General features: G+C 41.5%; 1 protein-coding gene across 1 annotated transcript in view; it reads left to right on the forward strand.

Annotated features, from left to right (window-relative positions):
• Positions 1 to 24,143, forward strand: part of NALF1 (NALCN channel auxiliary factor 1) — a 603,580-nt gene extending 579,437 nt beyond the window's left edge. Inside the window, exon 3 of the mRNA XM_044287750.1 lies at positions 23,845 to 24,143. Within this exon, the coding sequence (XP_044143685.1) occupies positions 23,845 to 24,143 (299 nt within the window). The remainder of the gene's footprint in view (positions 1 to 23,844) is intronic.
• Positions 24,144 to 25,475: the final 1,332 nt, after the last annotated feature.

Below are 25,475 nucleotides of genomic sequence, written 5' to 3' on the forward strand. Positions count from 1 at the left end.
AAATAAAAATTAACCAAAATCAATTGGAGAGAGGTTCCATAGCAGAGAATCTGGCTTCCCGTCACCCACCACTGGAACAGTCCATTCTCAGATATTTAGGCCCCGGCACCCAGGCAGAGGAGAGAGGTCCCGTAACAGAGAATCTGTCTTCATGTCAGCAGAGAATTAGTCTGCATGTCATAGCAGAGAATGAGGCTTCACGTCAGCCACCACTGCAACAGTCCATTGGCATATATTTAGGCCCAGCACACACACAGGCAGAGGAGAGAGGTCCCGTAACAGAGAATCTGGCTTCATGTCAGCAGAGAGAGAATCAGTCTGCATGTCATAGCAGAGAATGAGGCTTCACGTCAGCCACCACTGCAACAGTCCATTGTCATAAATTTAGGCCCAGCACTAGTGTTGAGCGGCATGTCCCATATTCGAATTCGCGAAATTTTGTGAATATTCAAAAGAATATTCGTAAAATATTCGCGATTATTCAAATTCGTTATTATTTCGCATATGCGATAATTCGAATTATCGCATAATACATATGCTATGCAAAATTCACATGTGCGCTAATGAAATCGCCTTACGAAGATTCGCAACTCAATTCAATCACTAATGTATGAATGCAATGCCCTTTGCCTCTGTTCTGGGACAAGTGTAGATATTCGCATGTGCGCTAATAAAATCGCCTTACGAAGATTCGCACCTCAATCACTTTCTAGGGAATGTGAGACTTTTGGGAATCAATCGAGATACAGTGGGGGGTGATGACAGTAGTTGACAGAGTACAGATCAATGTAATCTGTAAGGTGGAAAGTAAAATAAAAAATACGAATATTCGTAAATCGAATTTTACGAAGTTCTACGTATTCGCGAATATGGTGCTATACTATATGAATGCACAGGCCTTTGCCTCTCTGTTCTGGGGACAAGTGTAGATATTTGCATTTGCGTTAATAAAATCGCCTTACGAAGATTCGCAGCTCAATTCAATCACTAATGTATGAATGCAAAGCCCTTTGCCTCTGTTCTGGGACAAGTGTAGATATTCGCATGTGCGCTAATAAAATCGCCTTACGAAGATTCGCAACTCAATTCACTAATGTATGAATGCAAAGCCCTTTGCCTCTGTTCTGGGACGTGCCGATATTCGCATGTGCGCTAATAAAATCGCCTTACGAAGATTCGCAACTCAATTCACTAATGTATGAATGCAAAGCCCTTTGCCTCTGTCCTGGGACGTGCCGATATTCGCATGTGCGCTAATAAAATCGCCTTACGAAGATTCGCAACTCAATTCACTAATGTATGAATGCAAAGCCCTTTGCCTCTGTTCTGGGACGTGCCGATATTCGCATGTGCGCTAATAAACTCGCCTTACGAAGATTCGCAACTCAATTCACTAATGTATGAATGCAAAGCCCTTTGCCTCTGTTCTGGGACGTGCCGATATTCGCATGTGCGCTAATAAAATCGCCTTACGAAGATTCGCAACTCAATTCACTAATGTATGAATGCAAAGCCCTTTGCCTCTGTTCTGGGACGTGCCGATATTCGCATGTGCGCTAATAAAATCGCCTTACGAAGATTCGCAACTCAATTCACTAATGTATGAATGCAAAGCCCTTTGCCTCTGTTCTGGGACGTGCCGATATTCGCATGTGCGCTAATAACATCGCCTTACGAAGATTCGCGCCTCAATCACTTTCTAGGCAATGTGAGTAAGATCTGAGCTGTTGGACCTTTGGGAAACAATCAATTATATGTGTACTGTAATTTTGTGGGGGGGGGGAAAAACAAAAAACAAATATTCGTTTTTACGAATATATAGCACTATATTCAAAATATTCGCGAAATCGCGAAGTTGCGATATTCGCGAAAAAAATTTGCTTTTCGAATATTCGCGCTCAACACTACCCAGCACCCAGGCAGAGGAGAGAGGTCCCGTAACAGACAATCTGGCTTCATGTCAGCAGAGAATCAGTCTGCATGTCATAGCAGAGAATGAGGCTTCACGTCAGCCACCACTGCAACAGTCCATTGGCATATATTTAGGCCCAGCACCCAGGCAGAGGAGAGAGGTCCCGTAACAGACAATCTGGCTTCATGTCAGCAGAGAATCAGTCTTCATATCATAGCAGAGAATCAGGCTTCACGTCACCCACCACTGTAAGAGTCCATTTTCATAAATTTAGGCCCAGCACACAGGCAGAGGAGAGAGGTCCCGTAACAGAGGATCTGGCTTCATGTCAGCAGAGAATCAGTCTGCATGTTATAGCAGAGAATCAGGCTTCACGTCACCCAACATTGGAACAGTCCATTGGCATATATTTAGGCCCCGGCACCCAGACAGAGGAGAGGTTCATTCAACTTTGGGTAGCCTCGCAATATAATGGTAAAATGAAAATAAAAATAGGATTGAATGAGGAAGTGCCCTGGAGTCCAATAATATATGGTTAAGGGGAGGTAGTTAATGTCTAATCTGGACAAGGGACGGACAGATCCTGTGGGATCCATGCCTGGTTCATTTTTATGAACGTCAGCTTGTCCACATTGGCTGTAGACAGGCGGCTGCGTTTGAGGCCTAGTATTTAGGCGCTGGGTGACCGGTATGGATTTAGTGACAGAATTAGACTTGGAAATGCACAGTAGCGTGTGTGTGAAGTTATTCTGAATGACCCTATGTGCACCTTCAATATTATATACCCTTTTAGGGATAGATTTCAAATAGCTCTGATATAGCAGAAACCACTAAATTATGAAATTGCTAAATTGGGAATTGTATTTCAACCCAGAACAAGAAATGTGCTTGAACGGACACTAAATAACTCGCCCAGCTACAGCACTAACGACAGATTTAGCTGGATATGAATTTGAGGCCTAGTATTTAGGCGCTGGGTGACAGGTATGGGTTTAGTGACAGAATTAGACTTGGAAATGCACAGTAGCGGGTGTGTGAAGTTATTCTGAATGACCCTATGTGCACCTTGAATATTATATACCCTTTTAGGGATAGATTTCAAATAGCTCTGATACAGCAGAAACCACTAAATTTTTAAATTGCTAAATTGGGAATTGTATTTCAACCCAGAACAAAAAATGTGCTTTGACGGACACTAAATAACTTTCCCAGCCACAACAGGACAGCGTTAACGAGAGATTTAGCAGGATATAAATTTGAGGCCTAGTATTTAGGCGCTGGGTGACAGGTATGGGTTTAGTGACAGAATTAGACTTGGAAATACACAGTAGCGGGTGTGTGTGAAGTTATTCTGAATGACCCAATGTGCACCTTGAATATTATATACCCTTTTAGGGATAGATTTCAAATAGCTCTGATATAGCAGAAACCACTAAATTATGAAATTGCTAAATTGGGAATTGTACTTCAACCCAGAACAAAAAATGTGCTTTGACGGACACTAAATATCTTGCCCAGCAACAACAGTACAGCGGTGGGTAACGAGAGATTTAGAGGGATTTAAATTTGAGGCCTAGTATTTAGGCGCTGGGTCACCGGTATGGATTTAGTGACAGAATTAGACTTGGAAATGCACAGAAGCGTGTGTGTGAAGTTATTCTGAATGACCCAATGTGCACCTTGAATATTATATACCCTTTTAGGGATAGATTTCAAATAGCTCTGATATAGCAGAAACCACTAAATTATGAAATTGCTAAATTGGGAATTGTACTTCAACCCAGAACAAAAAATGTGCTTTGACGGACACTAAATATCTTGCCCAGCAACAACAGTACAGCGGTGGGTAACGAGAGATTTAGAGGGATTTAAATTTGAGGCCTAGTATTTAGGCGCTGGGTGACAGGTATGGGTTTAGTGACAGAATTAGACTTGGAAATACACAGTAGCGGGTGTGTGTGAAGTTATTCTGAATGACCCTATGTGCACCTTCAATATTATATACCCTTTTTGGGATAGATTTCAAATAGCTCTGATATAGCAGAAACCACTAAATTATGAAATTGCTAAATTGGGAATTGTACTTCAACCCAGAACAAAAAATGTGCTTTGACGGGCACTAAATAACTTTCCCAGCTACAACAGGACAACGGTAACGAGAGATTTAGAGGGATTTAAATTTGAGGCCTAGTATTTAGGCGCTGGGTGACAGGTATGGGTTTAGTGACAGAATTAGACTTGGAAATACACAGTAGCGGGTGTGTGTGAAGTTATTCTGAATGACCCTATGTGCACCTTCAATATTATATACCCTTTTAGGGATAGATTTCAAATAGCTCTGATATAGCAGAAACCACTAAATTATGAAATTGCTAAATTGGGAATTGTACTTCAACCCAGAACAAAAAATGTGCTTTGACGGGCACTAAATAACTTTCCCAGCTACAACAGGACAACGGTAACGAGAGATTTAGAGGGATTTAAATTTGAGGCCTAGTATTTAGGCGCTGGGTGACAGGTATGGGTTTAGTGACAGAATTAGACTTGGAAATACACAGTAGCGGGTGTGTGTGAAGTTATTCTGAATGACCCTATGTGCACCTTCAATATTATATACCCTTTTAGGGATAGATTTCAAATAGCTCTGATATAGCAGAAACCACTAAATTATGAAATTGCTAAATTGGGAATTGTACTTCAACCCAGAACAAAAAATGTGCTTTGACGGACACTAAATATCTTGCCCAGCAACAACAGTACAGCGGTGGGTAACGAGAGATTTAGAGGGAATTAAATTTGAGGCCTAGTATTTAGGCGCTGGGTCACCGGTATGGATTTAGTGACAGAATTAGACTTGGAAATACACAGTAGCGGGTGTGTGTGAAGTTATTCTGAATGACCCTATGTGCACCTTCAATATTATATACCCTTTTTGGGATAGATTTCAAATAGCTCTGATATAGCAGGAACCACTAAATTATGAAATTGCTAAATTGGGAATTGTACTTCAACCCAGAACAAAAAATGTGCTTTGACGGGCACTAAATAACTTTCCCAGCTACAACAGGACAACGGTAACGAGAGATTTAGAGGGATTTAAATTTGAGGCCTAGTATTTAGGCGCTGGGTGACAGGTATGGGTTTAGTGACAGAATTAGACTTGGAAATACACAGTAGCGGGTGTGTGTGAAGTTATTCTGAATGACCCTATGTGCACCTTCAATATTATATACCCTTTTTGGGATAGATTTCAAATAGCTCTGATATAGCAGAACCACTAAATTATGAAATTGCTAAATTGGGAATTGTACTTCAACCCAGAACAAAAAATGTGCTTTGACGGACACTAAATATCTTGCCCAGCAACAACAGTACAGCGGTGGTAACGAGAGATTTAGAGGGAATTAAATTTGAGGCCTAGTATTTAGGCGCTGGGTCACCGGTATGGATTTAGTGACAGAATTAGACTTGGAAATACACAGTAGCGGGTGTGTGTGAAGTTACTCTGAATGACCCTATGTGCACCTTCAATATTATATACCCTTTTTGGGATAGATTTCAAAGAGCTCTGATATAGCAGGAACCACTAAATTATGAAATTGCTAAATTGAGAATTGTATTTCAACCCAGAACAAGAAATGTGCTTGAACGGACACTAAATAACTCGCCCAGCTACAGCACTAGGGACAGATTTAGCTGGATATAAATTTGAGGCCTAGTATTTAGGCGCTGGGTGACCGGTATGGATTTAGTGACAGAATTAGACTGGGATATGGCCAAAAAATGAACAGACTATTGCTGGTTAAATGCACTTGGTGTGACAGCTTCACCCTGATGTAGGCTTTAGCCAAAAAACAACCACACCATTGAGGGTTAAATGCACTTGGTGACAGGCGCAGCTTGCCCCTGATTTTGTATATGGCCAAAAAATGAACAGACTATTGCTGGTTAAATGCACTTGGTGTGACAGCTTCACCCTGATGTAGGCTTTAGCCAAAAAACAACCACACCATTGAGGGTTAAATGCACTTGGTGACAGGCGCAGCTTGCCCCTGATTTTGTATATGGCCAAAAAATGAACAGACTATTGCTGGTTAAATGCACTTGGTGTGACAGCTTCACCCTGATGTAGGCTTTAGCCAAAAAACAACCACACCATTGAGGGTTAAATGCACTTGGTGACAGGCGCAGCTTGCCCCTGATTTTGTATATGGCCAAAAAATGAACAGACTATTGCTGGTTAAATGCACTTGGTGTGACAGCTTCACCCTGATGTAGGCTTTAGCCAAAAAACAACCACACCATTGAGGGTTAAATGCACTTGGTCGCAGCTTGTGCTGGCGCACCACAAGACACAAAATGGCCGCCGATCACCCCAGAAAAATGAGACTGACAAACGGTCTGTGCAGCCTAAAAACAGTGAGCAATTGAGGATCAGCAGCTCAATGATCCACAGCTGCAGATCGATCAGTTAATCAAGTCCTTTGGAGGAGTTAATCTGCCTAATCTCGCCCTACTGTCGCAGCCGCAACCTCTCCCTACGCTAATCAGAGCAGAGTGACGGGCGGCGCTATGTGACTCCAGCTTAAATAGAGGCTGGGTCACATGGTGCTCTGGCCAATCACAGCCATGCCAATAGTAGGCATGGCTGTGATGGCCTCTTGGGGCAAGTAGTATGACGCTTGTTGATTGGCTGCTTTGCAGCCTTTCAAAAAGCGCCAAGAAAGCGTCACAAAAGCGCCAAGAAAGCGACGAACACCGAACCCGAACCCGGACTTTTACGAAAATGTCCGGGTTCGGGTCCGTGTCACGGACACCCCAAAATTCGGTACGAACCCGAACTATACAGTTCGAGTTCGCTCATCCCTAGTTGTGTGTATTGCAGAAGATTGACTGTATGGATGTTCTTTACTGTCTCGATTTCACAATTAGTTTACAGATTATGTCCTCTGTGGGGATTCGCTCTGGTAGTTAGGACTAGCAGATGCAGTATAGAGGCAAAGTACACAGTTCTTGAATCAAACAGCGGTGTTTATTGACACAGTGGTGTATAACAGAATGCAGATAAGGTGCATCACAAAACGCAGGTGGCTTGGTGTTTGTTCACACACAAGGAAAGTCCATGAACAATAAAAGTCACCTTTTCTCCTAGGTGTTAATTCACACCCTGTTAGCAGTTCAGCCTCATCAAGTCCATAGGTAGCCTGTTCGCATTTAGAGAGGCCTGAGTCCGCCAGCCCAAACCTCAAATCCCAGCACAGCCCTCAGTTCACAGCACACAGACTCCTGAGCTCCACTGTCAGAGGGAGGTAAAGCCACACACCTGGCAGTGCTAGTTGTTTTTTATGCCTGGCAAAACCCGGCCTGGAATGTAGGGAGTAGTCACCCACCCAGCACTTTGACTACTCACAGTAAGAGCCATCCCGGATCAGCTATAACAGCAATGCTAAATCTCAAGCTGTCAATTAGCAATAGCTGCTGCTTACACATAAAATACCAGCTCTTACTTCACTGAGGCCAGGAACCTTGGTGACACATACCTTCCATCCATGATGATTCCAGGTACCTTCTTACATACCCCCCCTTTGTTCAACCCTGAGGGGGTGAACACCTGCCATACAGTATACCCGGGACAGGGCATCCAGGTTTCCCTGAAACCAGCCTGCCCTGTGTTCCACAGAGAACTTAAAGTTCTGTAAGGACAGAAACCACCTGGTGACTCAGGCATTTCTCTCTTTGGCCTTTCTCATCCACTTGAGAGGGGAGTGGTCAGTCACCAGGCGGAACTTTCTCCACAGCAAATAGTAGCGGAGAGACTCAAGTGCCCATTTGATAGCCAGGCACTTTCTCTGCACTATACTATACCTGGTTTCGGCTGAGGTGAGCTTGCAGCTTTTGTCATGGGGCACGGGTTGAAATACAGCTGGTTTTATGTACGACTTCAACTCATTAAGTCCATAGGCGGCCTGTTCGCCTCTAGAGAGGCCTGAGTCCTCCAGCCCAGCTCAAACCACATATCCCAGCGCAGCCTTCAGTTCACAGCACACAGACTCCTGAGCTCCACTGTCAGAGGGAGGAAAATTTACACACCTGGCATTGCTGGTTGGTTTTTATGCCTGGCAAAACCCAGCCTAAAACATGGGGATTAGTCACCCACCCAGCACTTTGACTACTCCCAGTAAGAGCCATTCCAGATCAGCTATGACAGCCATGCTAAATCTCAAGCTGTCAATTAGCAATAGCTGCTGCTGACACATCAAATACCGGCTCTTCACAGAGGCCAGGAACCTCGGTGACACATACCTTTCATCCACGATAATTCCAGGTATGGTCTTACACCTCCAATTAATGAAATCTCTATATTTAAATTCGGAACTTTGGGTTAAATGTTGAAGTTCCTTCCCATCAGCTGTTTGAAAAGAAGGTGGTGCTTCATGCGAGCGTTACTTCCGCTTCATTCCTCCACAATGATCACTGAAATAGCTTGAAACTGACAAATGTTATAATAATTTTTTTCTTACTGAAAATCAACTAATGAAGAGCCAAGTAGTATACACTTCCGGCTCTTTTCCGTTTTGCAGCGAGGATGAGCTTTTTGAGGACAGTCATCAGACAGATTTGAGGGAAGGTCCTCTGCGGACTTCTGTAGGCATGCAACTACCGATGATAACATTTGGGTGGGAGCACATGTTGCGAGAGATCGGGGACATGTGCACAAGACAGGTGAGGTGACATTAATGAGAAACAAACTGATGTAGATAACAATGTAATCAATTGCACGTGTGAGCTGAGTGAATAGAGGGCCCAGGAAGCAGCGTGGTTGTGAGACAGCAGGTTGGCAGCATGCCTGTGAGACAGCAGCATGGAAGCATTAAGAGATCTGCAGCCAAATGCCGGAAGCGTATACCGTCTGCTACTCAGTAGACTACCTGTGAGGAACCCACTAACAGTAAACGGGTACCCCTCTCCAGCAGTCAGGGCTCGCCAACTTCAACACAAGGAAGCTGTCGTACCTTTCCATCAACTTCAATGTCGTCTATAGCTCTTGATGCTCCTCCTACTCCTTGTCTCTTCGTTCATCGTTTCAACAGCAATCGATCACCAAGATTATTGCTAAAAGGGAACAGTGTGCGTGCACTCATCCAACAGCGCAGAAGCTGAATGTGCACCTGGCCAAGTTGCTAGTACTACAGTCCCTCACTTTCCATGTAGTTGACTCTGCACATTTCAGAGAACTGATGGTTTGTGCCTAGCCAAGGTGGAGAGTCCCCAGCCAACATTAGTTCTCCAAAAAAGCTGTACCAGTTCTGCATACATACATTGAGCAGAAGGTGGGCCAGTACTTTGGCCTCTCGGTGTCTGGCAGATTTCAAGCCAGTGCTGATGTATGGAACTGCAACTATGGTCAAGGACAATATATGTAATTCACAGCACACTGGTTAAATGTAGTTTCAGACAGCAACTTGGCAAAGTGATGGCAATGCTGGGATTTCTTCCCCAATTTCCTCCTCTACCTCCTCATCCTCCACTTGTCCTCACCATCCAATGCAGGCACAGTTCACAGTGGTCCCCCAGCACATCACCTATGCACACCTAGACGTTGTTACATGGTTCTGCACCTGGTCAGCCTGGATGAACGGAGCCACACCGGCAATGAACTGCTTAGTCTTATCAATCAAGAAATTGAACACTAGCTGTCTCCTCGCCAACTGGAGATTGGAACCATGGTTACTGATAACAGAAAGAACATTTTGTCTGCGCTCTGTCAGGGAGGGCTGACCCATGTGCTCTGCATGGCATACATCTTCAATATCATTGTCACGTTGTTCCTCAAGTCTTCCACTGAACTGCAAGAGCTGTTAAAAATGTTTAGGAAACTGTGCAAACACTTCAGCCACTCTTATTGTACAAAACATTCCCACCTTGAGCTGCAAAGGCAAAATGCTCTTCGCCAACATCGTCTGATATGCAATGCTTCCAGTAGTTCTAACTCCACACTCCATATGTTAGACCGTCTGTATGAGATGAGGAAGGTGGTCAACGATTTCTTAACTTCCATGTTAGTCAGTGGCAGCTCATGCATGACATATGCCGTTTGCTCAGGGCCTTTGAAAGAAGCCACTTTATTTGTCAGTCGGCAGAATTATGGTATGAGTGATGTCATTCCCCTTCTTCATTTCCTGGGGGTGGCTGACAAATCTGATTGGTGAGGGGACTGAAGATGTGGCACCTACATATCATGGCCACCTGAGTCCTGAGGAGGAGGAGGAGGAGGACATAAACACCCAGGAATTCTATACGCAACTAGGTAGTCTAGTTGCCTAAGCAACAGGAGAGGAGCATAAGTAGCATGAGGAGCTGGAAGGTGAAAACAAAGACAACGCAGATCAACCCGACAGACCGTGGCAGTATACAGTGGAGATGGAGCCCGGGAGGCCCTCCAAGTCCCTTGTTCAAATGGTCAGATTGATGCTGCCATGTTTGTGTAGTGACAGCCGCATTGTCAGGACTTGGCAGAGGGATTACTACTGGCTATGCATGTTGTTAGACCCTCACTAATGGTCAACAATGGAGGCATTTTTTAGACCTCCTGAAAGGGATGCAAAAATGGACATCTATAGAGATTTGCTGTGTAGTCGATGGGTCACTGTCTACACTGTCTTCAAGCACCGTCAACCGTCCCCAAGAAGGTCTTATTAGGGGGACCCTCCACACTCACAGTCCACTACCATGACTGGACGGGGAGGAAGGGGAGCGGCAGGAGCAGCACCAGCACCATATGTAACAACTTCAGTCTGTAGTCTATGATGAGCAGTTTTCTTCAGCCGCCTACTGAAGAAACCATCCAGCAGCAGGACATGTAGCAGAACCTCAAGAAGAAGGTTGTGGCATACTTTGACTGCACCCTGTCACTCATAATCGATGATCCCCTTCACTACCGGGCATGCAAACTTAAATTGTCGCTGCAACTGACCGAGTTTGCCATGGGCATGATTTCTTGCCTGGCCAGCAGTATGGCATCAGAGAGGGTGTTTATTGCTGCAGGGAGCATACAGTCATGTGAAAAAATTAGGACACCCTTTGAAAGCATGTGGTTTTTTGTAACATTTTTAATAAAAGGTTATTTCATCTCCGTTTCAACAATACAGAGAGATTAAAGTAATCCAACTAAACAAAGAAAACTGAAGAAAAGTCTTTTCAAGATCTTCTGTAAATGTCATTCTACAAAAATGCCTATTCTAACTGAGGAAAAAGATAGGACACCCTTGCCCCTAATAGCGAGTGTTACCTCCTTTGGCTGAAATAACTGCAGTGAGACGGTTCTTGTAGCCATCTACCAGTCTTCGACATCGGTCTGAGGAAATTTTACCCCACTCCTCAATGCAGAACTTTTTCAGCTGTGAGATGTTTGAGGGGTTTCTTGCACGTACAGCCCTTTTCAAGTCACCCCACAGCATCTCAATGGGATTCAAATCTGGACTTTGACTTGGCCATTCCAGGACTCTCCATTTCTTCTTTTTCAGCCAATCTTTGGTTGATTTACTAGTATGTTTTGGGTCATTGTCATGTTGCATGGTCCAGTTCCGCTTCAGCTTTAATTTTCTAACTGATGGTCTCACATGTTCTTCAAGCACCTTCTGATACACAGTAGAATTCATCGTGGATTCTATGATGGTGAGCTGACCAGGTCCTGCTGCAGCAAAGCAGCCCCAAACCATGACACTTCCACCTCCATGCTTCACAGTTGGTATGAGGTTCTTTTCTTGGAATGCTGTGTTTGGTTTACGCCAAACATGTCCTCTGCTGTTGTGTCCAAATAATTCAATTTTGGACTCATCTGTCCAAAGAACATTATTCCAGAAGTCCTGGTCTTTGTCAACTTTATCTCTGGCAAATGTCAGTCTGGCCTCGATGTTTCTCTTGGAAAGCAAAGGTTTCCTCCTTGCACACCTCCCATGCAAGTTAAACTTGTACAGTCTCTTTCTGATTGTAGAGGCATGTACTTCTACATCAACAGTAGCCAGAGCCTGCTGTAGTTCTCGAGATGACACTTTAGGGTTTTTGGAGACCTCTTTTAGCATCTTGCGGTCTGCTCTTGGGGTGAACTTGCTGGGGCAACCAGTCCTGGGCATGTTGGCAGTTGTTTTGAAAGCCCTCCACTTGTAGACTATCTTCCGGACAGTGGAATGGCTGATTTCAAAATCTTTTGAGATCTTTTTAAATCCCTTCCCAGACTCATAGGCTGCTACAATCTTTTTTCTGAAGTCCTCTGACAGCTCTTTTGCTCTCACCATGGTGCTCACTCTCACTTCAACAGTCAGGAGCACACCAAACTAAATGTCTGAGGTTTAAATAGGGCAAGCCTCATTCAACATGCAGAGTAACGATCTACTAATTATGTGCACCTGGTGTGATATACCTGTGTGAGATCTGAGCCAATTTAAGAGGGAATACATGTGAGGGTGTCCTATCTTTTTCCTCAGTTAGAATAGGCATTTTTGTAGAATGACATTTACAGAAGATCTTGAAAATACTTTTCTTCAGTTTTCTTTGTTTAGTTGGATTACTTTAATCTCTCTGTATTGTTGAAACGGAGATGAAATAACCTTTTATTAAAAATGTTACAAAAAACCACATGCTTTCAAAGGGTGTCCTAATTTTTTCACATGACTGTATATACCCATAAGAGAACCTGCCTTTTCTCCCAAAATGTTTAGAGACTAATATTCATAAAGATGAATCAGACGTGGATCAACCAGGATTCCCAGACACTGATGCCTGATGCAACAGAGTAGATCATTCTGCAACTAATGATCATACTGTAGTGTGCTAACACAGAAATATTGTGCAAAATGGGCTGTTACTTCTGGCCACGTGCTGCTGAAACCTTTCTAATGCAACTACTGTGATCTGCCACCATCTTGTGCTGTATGCCACTGCTGTTGCCCCCCCTCTCTCTGTCATGGGTCAACTATTGTCCCTACTACTGATACTGCTGTTGGCCCCCATACCCACTCTGGTATGGGGTCACTATTGTCCCTGTTTGCTTGTTTTTACATCATAGTTTGTTTTTCTCTTCTTCTAAACTGTCAGAAGAACTGAAAAAGAAAAAGGATCCATAGGTCCTCTTTCACATAGTCAGTATTTGTTCATTGCTTGGTCAGTAGTGCATGCAGGACTTTAATAGGTTATTTCAGGCTCTCAGTCTTTGGTCAATGTTTTGCATCAGAATTTGTAAGCCAAAAGCAGGAGTCGGTGCAAAACACAGATGAGAAGCAAATAATTCCATTACATTTTATCTCTGTTTTAGACCCACTAACGTTTTTGGCTTACAAATTCTGATGCAAAACACTGACCAAAGACTGAAAGAACCTATTAAAGTCCTGCATGCACAACTTTTTTTTTCCTTGTTAAAAATCTGATTGCAGATGTGAATGGCTAAAACAGATGCAAATTGAGCATAAGGCCTCTTTATTATGGTCAGTATTTGATCAGTGTTTTCCATCAGAATTTGATTAGAATTTGCAAGCCAAAAGCAGGAGTGGGTTCAAAACACAGATGAGATGCAAATAATTTCATAACATTTTATCTCTGATTTGGACCCACTCCTGTTTTGGCTTGCAAACACTGATCAAATACTGATACAAAACACTTACCAAATACGGACCATCTGAAAGGTTTTATGGAGGCTCAAAATACAGGATTAGTTTTTTTTTTTTTCCTGTTCTTCTGACAGATCAGAAAAACCCCACTCTGTCATGGAGCTACTACTGCCACAACTGCTCCATCTGCTGCTACCACCACCCCCACTTTGCCATGGGGTCACTTCTGCCAATGCTGCTGCCACATTCCCCACTGTAATACTGACGCACAGTGATTCGACAGCTAACAAATATGATTAAACAGCATGTGTTTGGACTGCCACAACATGAATTAAAAGAACATTTTTTTTTCCTCCGCTACTTTATTGGCGATGTTACTATTTCTTAATTTTTATCCACTAAGAAGCCATTTGGACACAGCTCCTGCAGGGGCACGCACATTTTATATATATTTTTGCTTTAGTGAAGGGTGCTGTATGCTTCTCTTTTTGTTTAACAAAAGGGATTAGCTATGGATCTTGATGCACACTGTTACTACTACTGATGATGATGACTTGGATCTTGGTGCACTACACAGTTAAGTCCACGGTTAAGTCCTGTAATACTGACACTCAGTCATTTTACAGCTAACAGAAGAGATTAGCTATGAATCTTGGTGCCCTGTAACAGTGATATGGATGGCACCATTGATGGCACCATACCTAAAGAATGGATTAAGTATGAATTTGGGTGCACTAGAATGTTATGCACACAGCGATACACTCCCCCTACACACTTCCTGCAGTTTAAGTTGCAGGCCTTCACACTGAGATTGGGCCACCAAGTGGGATGAATATGATTAGTCAGAGGGGCCTGGGTATACCTAATTTACATTTGATCAACGAGGGTACAGGCAGTTGGGCTATCGCCAATCTGAAATTTATTAACTATCCCGAGGACATCAATATAGGATAAGCAGAACACTCCTTTAATTGCACTTGTGTTTTTGAAATACAGACAAAACACTTGCAATTTTGCTAGTACCGTTTCATGATCTGTGTATCCCAAACAATGACTTTTCATAGGCCTCATAGTAAAAGCAGAAGAGTGCCAAACAAAAGTCCCATGTCTCATCCTCTCACAATCAGAATGTAGTTAGTAGCAGCACCAACTATCCAGCCAGTAGTAGTAGTAGTAATGGCACTTGTATCCACATTGGTGGTGGTAAGGGCAGTGGTAGCAACAATGGCACTCGAGGCAAACATAGAGCAGGGAATCCAGAGGGGGATCAAGGAGCCCATGATGACAAATCACAGTCTGATAAAAATGTCAGGGATGGTGAGGACTATGTTGATTGTGTGTTGGACAGGACTTGGGATGAGTATGAAGTGATATCAGAGGAGGAGGGTGGTGGCAGTAGGAGCAATAAAGAGCAGAGGCAACATACAGTCAGAACCTCCCAACCTCCCTGTGAAGGACCAATCTACTTCTATAGCTCAACCTGGGCTTCTGAATAAGTGGGGTTTAAAGAACTTTTAACCCATTTAGGACATACTTCACCTTAAGGACCAGGCAATTTTTTGCAAATCTGACCAGTGTCACTTTAAGTGGTGATAACTTTAAAACGCTTTTACTTATCCAGGCCATTCTGAGATTGTTTTTTCGTCACATATTGTACTTCATTACACTGGTAAAATGAAGTAAAAAATTATAATTTTTATTTATAAAAAAATACCAAATTTACCAAACATTTTGAAAAAATTGCAAATTTCCAAGTTTCAATTTCTCTACTTCTATAATACATAGTAATACCTCCAAAAATAGTTATTACATTACATTCCCCATATGTCTACTTCATGTTAGGATCATTTTGGGAATTACATTTTATTTTTGGGGGACGTTACAAGGCTTAGAAGTTTAGAAGTAAATCTTGAAATTTCTCAGAAATTTTCAAAAACCAACTTTTTAAGGACCAGTTCAGGTCTGAAGTCACTTTGTGAGGCTTACATAATAGAAACTACCCAAAAATGACCTCATTCTAGAAACTACACCCCTCAAGGTATTCAAAACTGATTTTACAAACGTTGTTAACCCTTTAGGTGTTCCACAAGAATAATTGGAAAATAGAGATACAATTTCAAAATTTCACTTTTTGGGCAGATTTTCCATTTTAATATTTTTTTTCCAGTTACAAAGCAAGGGTTAACAGCCAAACAAAACTCTATATTTATGGCCCTGATTCTGCAGTTTACAGAAACACCCCATATGTGGTCGTAAACTGCTGTACGGGCACATGGCATGGCGCAGAAGGAAAGGAATGCCATACGGTTTTTGGAAGGCAGATTTTGCACAATGATTTCATTTTTTAAACAAGATTATCTTAGGGTCTCATTTTTTGCGGGATGAGATGACGGTTTGATTGGCACAATTTTGGGGTGCATATGACTTTTTGATAGCTTGCTATTACACTTTTTGTGATGTAAGATGACAAAAAAAGGCTTTTTTTACACAGTTTTTTTTTTTTTTTACGGTGTTCACCTGAGGGTTTAGGTCATGTAGTATTTTTTATAGAGCAGGTTATTACGGACGCGGCGATACCTAATATGTATTTTTTTTTTTTAATTATGTAAGTTTTACACAATGATTTAATTTTTTAAACAAAAAAAGTCATGTTTTAGTGTCTCCATAGTCTGAGAGTCATATTTTTTTTAGTTTGTAAGCAATTATCTTAGGTAGGGTCTTTTTTTTTTGCAAGATGAGATGACGGTTTGATTGGCACTATTTTGAGGTGCATATGACTTTTTGATCGCTTGCTATTACACTTTTTGTGATGTAAGGTGACAAAAAATTGCTTTTTTTACACCTTTTTTTTATTTTTTACGGTGTTCATCTGAGGGGTTAGGTCATGTGATATTTTTATAGAGCAGGTTATTATGGATGCGACAATACCTAATATGTAAAAAAAAAATATTTACTTAAGTTTTACACAATAACAGCTTTTTTAAAGCAAAAAAAAAATATGTTTTAGTGTCTCCATATTCTGAGCCATAGTTTTTTTACTTTTTGGGCGAATATTTTTCGGGATGAGGTGATGGTTAGATTGGTACTATTTTAGTGGGCATACGCCTTTTTGATCGATTACTGTTGTACTTTTTGTGATGTAAAGTGACAAAAAAATGGTTTATTTAGCACAGTTTTTATTTTTTATTTTTTACGGTGTTCATCTGAGTGGTTAGGTCATGTGATATATTAATATAGCCGGTCAATACGGTTGTGGCAATACCTAATATGTAAAAATAAAATAAAAATCCCCTAATTTTTACCAATTAGTTTTTTACTTTATTTGGGGAAAATTGCGTTTTTGTTTATTTTTACTTGAAACTTTTGATTTTTTTGGGGGAAAACTTTAGGACTTTGGGACTTCAACTTTTGGGGCTCTAATCCATTTTACAATGCATACTAATACTTCTGTATTGGAATGCATTGGCTGTATGAGTAATACTGTGTGTATTACTCATACAGCTTCCAGCCTGTGAGATCCAGGGGGCTGAATCTCACAGGCTTATCACTGGAAGGCAGCGCCGATGCCTAAGGAAGGCGTCACGCTGCCTTCCATGCCATCAGGTCCCCCCCTACAGTCGTATGGGACCCGATGGCACCGCCACCGCACCAGGTAAAAGCCGCAAACCGCAGGTCTGAATTGACCTGCGGTTTGCGGCCATCGCCGACACAAGGGGGGGTCACAGGACCCCCCCGCGCATTGTCCCCAGGTGCCTGCTCAATGATTTGAGCAGGCACCGGGTTTTGATCACCGCCCGGCGGTGATCGGAAATACATAGGTACGTCCTGTGTCCTTAAGGATCGGGACATCAGGGCGTACCGGTACGCCCTATGTCCTAAACAGGTTAAAGAGGACCTTTCATGGGTCCAGGCATTATAAACTAAGTATCAGGAAATGTAGGGCATAGTGCAGGGATCTAACTGCATTTACTATTTTTTTTTTTATGGGCACCGCTCCGTTCGCCCGCTGTGGCCCCTGTAGTATTCTCCTGTCTGGTATGCTAATTAGCATCGTTACAGGGAGGAGGAGACTGCCCTGTTTCTTAATGGGCGTCTCCTTCACCCTGGCTGTAGCGCTGTCTAATCGCAGCGGAGAGCGTCACAGCCAGGGAGGAAAAAAACTCACCTTCTCCCTGGCTGTGACGCTCTCCGCTGTGATTGGACAGCGCTACAGCCAGGGAGAAGGAGATGCCCATTGAGAAGATGAAAATCTTGTCTCTTCAAGTAAGGCCTCACTTTTATGATATTTGTATTTCTGGCCAGCTGTCCATTTTTTTGTCAAAAAGATTGTTTACAATTGTCTCATTCGCTAAATGACTGGACTTCCCGCATACCGTGTTCCCTGACCTCATGCCCTACTTGGGAACCAGACTGTACCAGTGGCCCGAACTGGCCCAGTATACGTTCTCTGTTCTCTCTTACCCATCATTTAATGCCACCTTAGCGTTTTTCAGCGCGGCATTCAAATGGACCAAGATGTCCTCTGCCAGTGTTCAAAATATCAATTTTGTCAAAATGAACGAGGTATGGATCCATGAAGTTTTTTTTTACACTCCTCCAGCTAAGGATGATGAATAGATATGCCCTCGCTTATGGTGCTCAAACTTGCCTCTTTTGCTGTCCCCTGCCTAGGATCATGTTCTGCACCATATGGCTGCTCCTGCTGCCACCATCTTGGCACTGTCATTGTGTGCCTGGCTACCATAATGTTCCATACCACATGGCTGCTGCCATCATGCCACTGCTATTGGTGGCCTGTCTACCATCATTTGCTGGCACTGCTACAGCTGCTATTCCCTGCTGCTAATCCCCTATTTTCTCTTCCATTACCCTACTGCTACTACCATTAATGCTACACAGTCACCATTACTAGTACTACCACCACCCCTACACAGCTGCAGAGACATCTACAGCTTTGTTTGTACAATGGTATGTTGCTACCGCTGCCACTAATATTGTGGCCGCATGCCACTATTAAGCTACCATTTCTACATCCACACTTTACTGCTGCTTCTCCCAATTACAAGGTAGAATTTTCCAGGCTCTCTCAGAACAAGCCTCTCTATCTTCTGACAATTAATACCTGTATAAATATGGGCAGGCATTCTATCCCTGTTTATGCATCATTTTTGAATGCTTGTGTAGAACGAGATACTCTTTCTTCTGACTTTAACGTGTGTGCCTATAAACATGAACAAGGATCTGCCGCATTTAGGCCTAATTTTTGGACGCTTGCTCCCAACAAGCCACTGTCTTATTCCCATAACATTGTATGTGTTAGGACACCATCTGTCCCCAATAAGGGACTATTTTTAGAAGCTTTGGAATATATGTATATGTATAGCTATAACTATGAATGTCAGTGTCAGGAGAGTATTAGATATTTTATATTATTATATTACATTATTATATTACATTCAAGAGCTTAGGGACAGGGTGTTGGGAAAGAAATGGCAAACATTCATAAAAAATTAACAAAAAGAAAACATTACTAATCTGAATTCTAGGATACTAGATGGTGTAATTTACCAATTTTCAGGGGCAATTGGAATAACTTCAGTTTGTGCAGAATCGATTCAGACATAAATCTAATTTTTCAAAAACTTGCCGAATTGGACACAAAAAGAATTGCTGTCCCAATATTTATGGACCTGACTGTATAATCAAACCAATCCTTTCATTTACTTCTTTAAACTTAAATATAAAACTTTTATACTTCCTTACTAGGTATACTTTACTGGCAGGAATTATATGTTGAATCAATTAAGGATGTGAAAATTTAGAGAAATTTTATCTGCTCATTGTAATTGGGATAATGAGGGAATAACACACACCTGGCCATGAAACAGCTGAGAAGCCCATTGCCCCATTACTTTTGGTCCCTTAACAAGTGGGAGGCACATATGCAAACTGTTGTAATTCCTACACCGTTCACCTGATTTGGATGTAAATACCCTCAAATTAAAGCTGACAGTCTGCAGTTAAAGAACATCTTGTTTGTTTCATTTCAAATCCATTGTGGTGGTGTATAAAGCCCAAAAATTTTGAATTGTGTAGATGTCCCAATATTTATAGACCTGACTGTATGTGGAGACAGCTTAGAAGCAATACAATATGACTGGTTATTATGTTTTGAATTTGACTAGAATCTATAGAATGTTTGTAAAGTTGTATCTGCCAGAGGCCATTCATGGAGAAACTTTAGTTTTTATTGTGTTTTTCTTCTTATGTTTTTTTCTTTATATAGTATACTAGCAGAAGGACCCGGCTTTGCATGGATATATTTAATCTATTTCATTTTATGTTTGTGTATGTAATTAAGAGATATTGACAGTATCCACTATAACAGTGTCATCCACAACGCCCTGCCCCTTTAAAGCTGACCAACAGCAGTGAAGAAAAATGGCTGGCTGTTATGGAAACCTGGTGTAAAACTGTGTGTATGTGGAGACTAAGGGCCTGTTAGCTTCTGTTGGCTGACAAGGGTCATGTGACCAGGCTTCTATTGGCTAATGCATTTTTGGGGAATATCTCACGCAGGGATGTACTTTTGAACAGCTCTCTCTAAGACAGCAGCACTGCACTGTCTGAGCGTGAGCTGCAGGGAGAAAGTCACAGTCCCTTCCATATATATATATATACAGTACAGACCAAAAGTTTGGACACACTCTCATTCTAAGAGTTTTCTTTATTTTCATGACTATGAAAATTGTAGATTCACACTGAAGGCATCAAAACTATGAATTAACACATGTGGAATTATATGCAAAACAAAAAAGTGTGAAACAACTGAAAATATGTCATATTCTAGGTTCTTCAAAGTAGCCACCTTTTGCTTTGATTACTGCTTTGCACACTCTTGGCATTCTCTTGATGAGCTTCAAGAGGTAGTCACCTGAACTGGTTTTCACTTCACCGGTGTGCCCTGTCAGGTTTAATAAGTGGGATTTCTTGCCTTATAAATGGGGTTGGGACCATCAGTTGCGTTGTGGAGAAGTCAGGTGGATACCAAGCTGATAGTCCTACTGAATAGACTGTTAGAATTTGTATTATGGCAAGAAAAAAGCAGCTAAGTAAAGAAAAACGAGTGGCCATCATTACTTTAAGAAATAATGGTCAGTCAGTCCGAAAAATTGGGAGAACTTTGAAAGTGTCCCCAAGTGCAGTCACAAAAACCATCAAGCGCTACAAAGAAACTGGCTCACATGCGGACCGCCCCAGGAAAGGAAGACCAAGAGTCACCTCTGCTGCGGAGGATAAGTTCATCCGAGTCACCAGCCTCAGAAATCGCAGGTTAACAGCAGCTCAGATTAGAGACCAGGTCAATGCCACACAGAGTTCTAGCAGCAGACACATCTCTAGAACAACTGTTAAGAGGAGACTGTGTGAATCAGGCCTTCATGGTAGAATATCTGCTAGGAAACCACTGCTTAGGACAGGCAACAAGCAGAAGAGACTTGTTTGGGCTAAAGAACACAAGGAATGGACATTAGAGCAGTGGAAATCTGTGCTTTGGTCTGATGAGTCCAAATTTGAGATCTTTGGTTCCAACCACCGTGTCTTTGTGCGACGCAGAAAAGGTGAACGGATGCACTCTACATGCCTGGTTCCCACCGTGAAGCATGGAGGAGGAGGTGTGATGGTGTGGGGGTGCTTTGCTGGTGACACTGTTGGGGATTTATTCAAAATTGAAGGCATACTGAACCAACATGGCTACCACAGCATCTTGAAGCGGCATGCTATTACATCCAGTTTGCGTTTAGTTGGACCATCATTTATTTTTCAACAGGACAATGACCCCAAACACACCTCCAGGCTGTGGAAGGGCTATTTGACCATGAAGAGTGATGGGGTGCTGCGCCAGATGACCTAGCCTCCACAGTCACCGGACCTGAACCCAATTGAGATGGTTTGGGGTGAGCTGGACCACAGAGTGAAGGCAAAAGTTCCAACAAGTGCTAAGCATCTCTGGGAACTCCTTCATGACTGTTGGAAGACCATTTCAGGTGACTACCTCTTGAAGCTCATCAAGAGAATGCCAAGAGTGTGCAAAGCAGTAATCAAAGCAAAAGGTGGCTACTTTGAAGAACCTAGAATATGACATATTTTCAGTTGTTTCACACTTTTTTGTTAGGTATATAATTCCACATGTGTTAATTCATAGTTTTGATGCCTTCAGTGTGAATCTACAATTTTCATAGTCATGAAATTAAAGAAAACTCTGAGGTGTGTCCAAACTTTTGGTCTGTACTGTATATATAGATAGATAGATAGATAGATAGATAGATAGATATGAGATATATTGCTTTTTTTGATATATAATCTTTTAATAAAAAATCTTCCCAGGAGATTTCATTTGTTGTGGCTCTTGTTTGATGTCCAGTGACAGAAAAAGAGAATCATGGCCTTGTGCTGGGACACATTTTAAAGTCCTCTGATATTTTTGGATATCAATATATGTTCATCTGATCTTTCGTATAGAAGTAACAGTTTTTTTTTTCTGTTATCCAGAGTGAGTTAACATCACCTGTAAATTTGAGAGTGACTGAACTAGAAAATTGGGGAACTGTAATTGTGCTACAGTGGGACCCGCACCTTTAAGACAATGGGGGCATATCCTAGCGATACGCCCCCATTGTCCATGATGAGACAACCCCTTTAATGAGAAATTGAACATCAAGCCTCAATTGTCTATTTTCATGAATTGGATTTCCACACGGTTGGAATTGAAATGTTTTTTTGTGACTTTTTCAATGTAATTAAACTAGCATATAGGTGATCATCACCAAAACACAGGCCAGCACACTAAAGTTTCTGTGAGGGATAACAAATTTAGGCCTAAATCAGTTTCCTTTTATTTCTGTGTTCACAAACATATTTCCAATAATTTTTTATTTATTCGAACTAGCAGCTATGTGATTACTACACCAATAGACAGGGTTGCACCAAAAGTATCTGAGAGTGATAATGAATTTAGTCCCAAATCTGTTTCCCCATATTGACAAATTTTTTATAAAATGTTGTTGGGGGGTTGTTGATTATATTCAAACTAGCAGCGTATATATGTGTTCACTACACCAATACACAGGGTAGTGCACAGCATTATCTGAGATGCCTAATGTCCGAGCTATGGAAGGGTTCCAAACAAAAGACCCATAACCAGAATGTGGGTAGTAGTAGTGCCATTTATCGCCATTAACGCCTGAGGATCAGTTTCCATGTACTCACTTTCCACAAGGTTGAATTTTTTACACTTTCTTGGCAGGTGTGTTAAATTAGTTTAAGATATAGCATAAATGTACGTGATCACTGCATCGATACCAGCGTTTTTTCAATGTCCATGCAAAGCTGTGGCCTGCATCATGCCACTAATGCATCAATCTTTATTTTCCACATAGTTGAGATTGTAAACAATTTTTGGGAAGGGGGATAAAATGTGTTTGGGCACAGCATAAATGTACATGATTACTGCATCAATACAAACATTTTCTCACAGTCCATGCAGGCTGAATGCGATCAATAGACCTCACATTGCTGCCCATGCCCCATCTTGCCACTCTTGCTATCTATCTCTCTGCCTACCATCACGTTCTGTATGGCTGTTGCTGCGTTCTGCCATTAATGCCACTTGCCAACGATCATGTTACTTCAAGACACCTTTATTTTTTATTTTATCTCACAACACCATCTGTGTTTAAACATCATCTTTCCCCAATAAGGTACAAGATCTGGAAGCTGTGCTGGTGCGGTGTCTTTTTAAACACACTGTATGTTACCGCCATCAAACATGTGTTTACCCATGGTTATATATGTCAGTGTCACTCAGAAATCATTTACTATTGCTGTCATTGCATTTCAGATCTTGGGGAGGGGGGATGTTGGAGATGGAAAAATAATTCATAAAAAAAAAAAAATGAAAAAAGATAAGTTTTCCTAAAAAAAAAAAATGAGTCCAAGAAGGCTAAAGGGGGTTATGTACCAACTTTCAGTGCAATTAAAGCTATTTCAGTTTGGCCTGAATCAATTTGAGTCTGAACTAAACTTTTTTTTTAAATCGGACCCCAAACGAATCTCGACTGGTTCGCTCATCTCTAATTCTATGTAATTGCATAAATAAAGAATAAAAAAATGAATAAATAAAACATAAAAAAAGTTATGGCTCGGGAGTGAAAAAAGAAAACGCAAAAACAGAAAATCTCTGTTAGGAAGGGATTACTATTTCACAGACGATGAAGTTGTTTTTGTTTTGTGCAGCCATTATAAAATAAGTGAATTCTTTTTGTCTTGCAGGGCTGTATGAAAACTATCTAACCAATGCAGAACCAGAATGCTGTGATGTCAGATGGGATTTATCAAGAGATAACCAATCCAAAGGGACTATAAAACAACAGCAGGACTCAACATTGTGTCACAGGACGTCACTCACAGCTTCATCAGCATCCAGACTGTGTAACAGTAGACTTAAACTGTGTGTTCTCGTACTGATACTATTACATACTGTACTAGCAGTTTCAGCAGCACAAAACTCAACAGGACTGGGTTTTGAAAACTTAAGAATTTTGGAAGACCATTCAACAAATGAGGAATAGAAAAAAAATGGAAATAATTCACTGGAAAGACACCCCTCTGGCCCACTCCAGCAAAACGCTACAGTCACGTGTCACAGAAACAAGGTGCTTGTACCTTAGGACTCATTTTTACAAGTCAACCTGTGTAAAAATGGCAAGACGGGCCAAGCTCCACTCTTCAAGGACAAAATGGGACAGCTTTTTATTGACTAAAAGGCTGTATGGTGACTTAAATTTCTCACACCATTTTATACACTGTGTTTTAATGTATGGATTTTTGTTTGATTTTGCACTTGTTAATACAGGATTTTATTTTTTGGGGATGGTTTCTCAAAGCTATACTGAGTTTTTTCACTGTCAATATATTTCTAGCCATTGTCTGTACTCATCTTTTATGTCCTGTCGATTTCTACAATTGAAGCAGAACTGCTATGAACCCCCATCATAGCAAACAATAACTATACTAGTATCAATTCTGCCCATATAAACCATTGTTTTACCCATCTCCTTGAAGCAAAAAAAACTAAGAAAAACTATATCAGAAAACAAGAAAATAATACAATCCGTTTAGTTTTAACTGTGTGACGATGCTTAATACTTACACCCAGGCCGCTGGGTGAACGTCATTGTCGCGTAAGACAACAGAGTGGGCAAATCTTGTGGACTATACCTGGGAGAGGGTAAAAACAGTAAAAAAAATAACACTCTTTCTTAAAGTGTTGGGCAGTTTCCCATTTTATGTGCACCTATAGCAAACTGTGTGGTTCCAGTTCCCATTTCAAAGAAAAGGAAAATGTCCAGTCTTTTCACTGGTCAGTTGAACATGAGCAGCCTTTCAGAATTCTGTATGTTAATCCAGTTAAGCTCAGTGAGTAATATAGTTGAAGGCCTTCACATTGGAGGTACAATTTTGGCATTCATCTGTTTTAATTTCTGCTGTAGTTACAGTATTTCATATCAAACATAAAAATATATTTTGGTATGTATACTAGGAACATGCAGAGAGGCTGGCTATTACAGGAATTCCAGAGGAACGCTGAAGTCTTCTTTAAATTGCTAATTTCCTCCTAATGCAGCAAAGCATTCTACTCAATAAATTGTTTAACATAGGGATTAAAATTTGGGGGGGTGGAATACAAGATATACTGGTGGCATGGGTTTTAGCTAAGGTGGTTAACAAGGATTGGTTGCACAAGCAAATAAAAAGATCCCGGTGGGTCGTTTTAGCTATAGAAGAGCTACATCCGAGTTAGAAATAATTGTCTGTAATGGTGTAAGTTATATACTTGTTATGCTTGATGGCATTTTTTTGGATATTGACAGTATATAGCCACAGCTGTTCACATAAAACTT

Source organism: Bufo gargarizans, chromosome 3 (genome assembly GCF_014858855.1).
Source record: "Bufo gargarizans isolate SCDJY-AF-19 chromosome 3, ASM1485885v1, whole genome shotgun sequence".
Classification (NCBI taxonomy): Eukaryota; Metazoa; Chordata; class Amphibia; order Anura; family Bufonidae; genus Bufo; species Bufo gargarizans.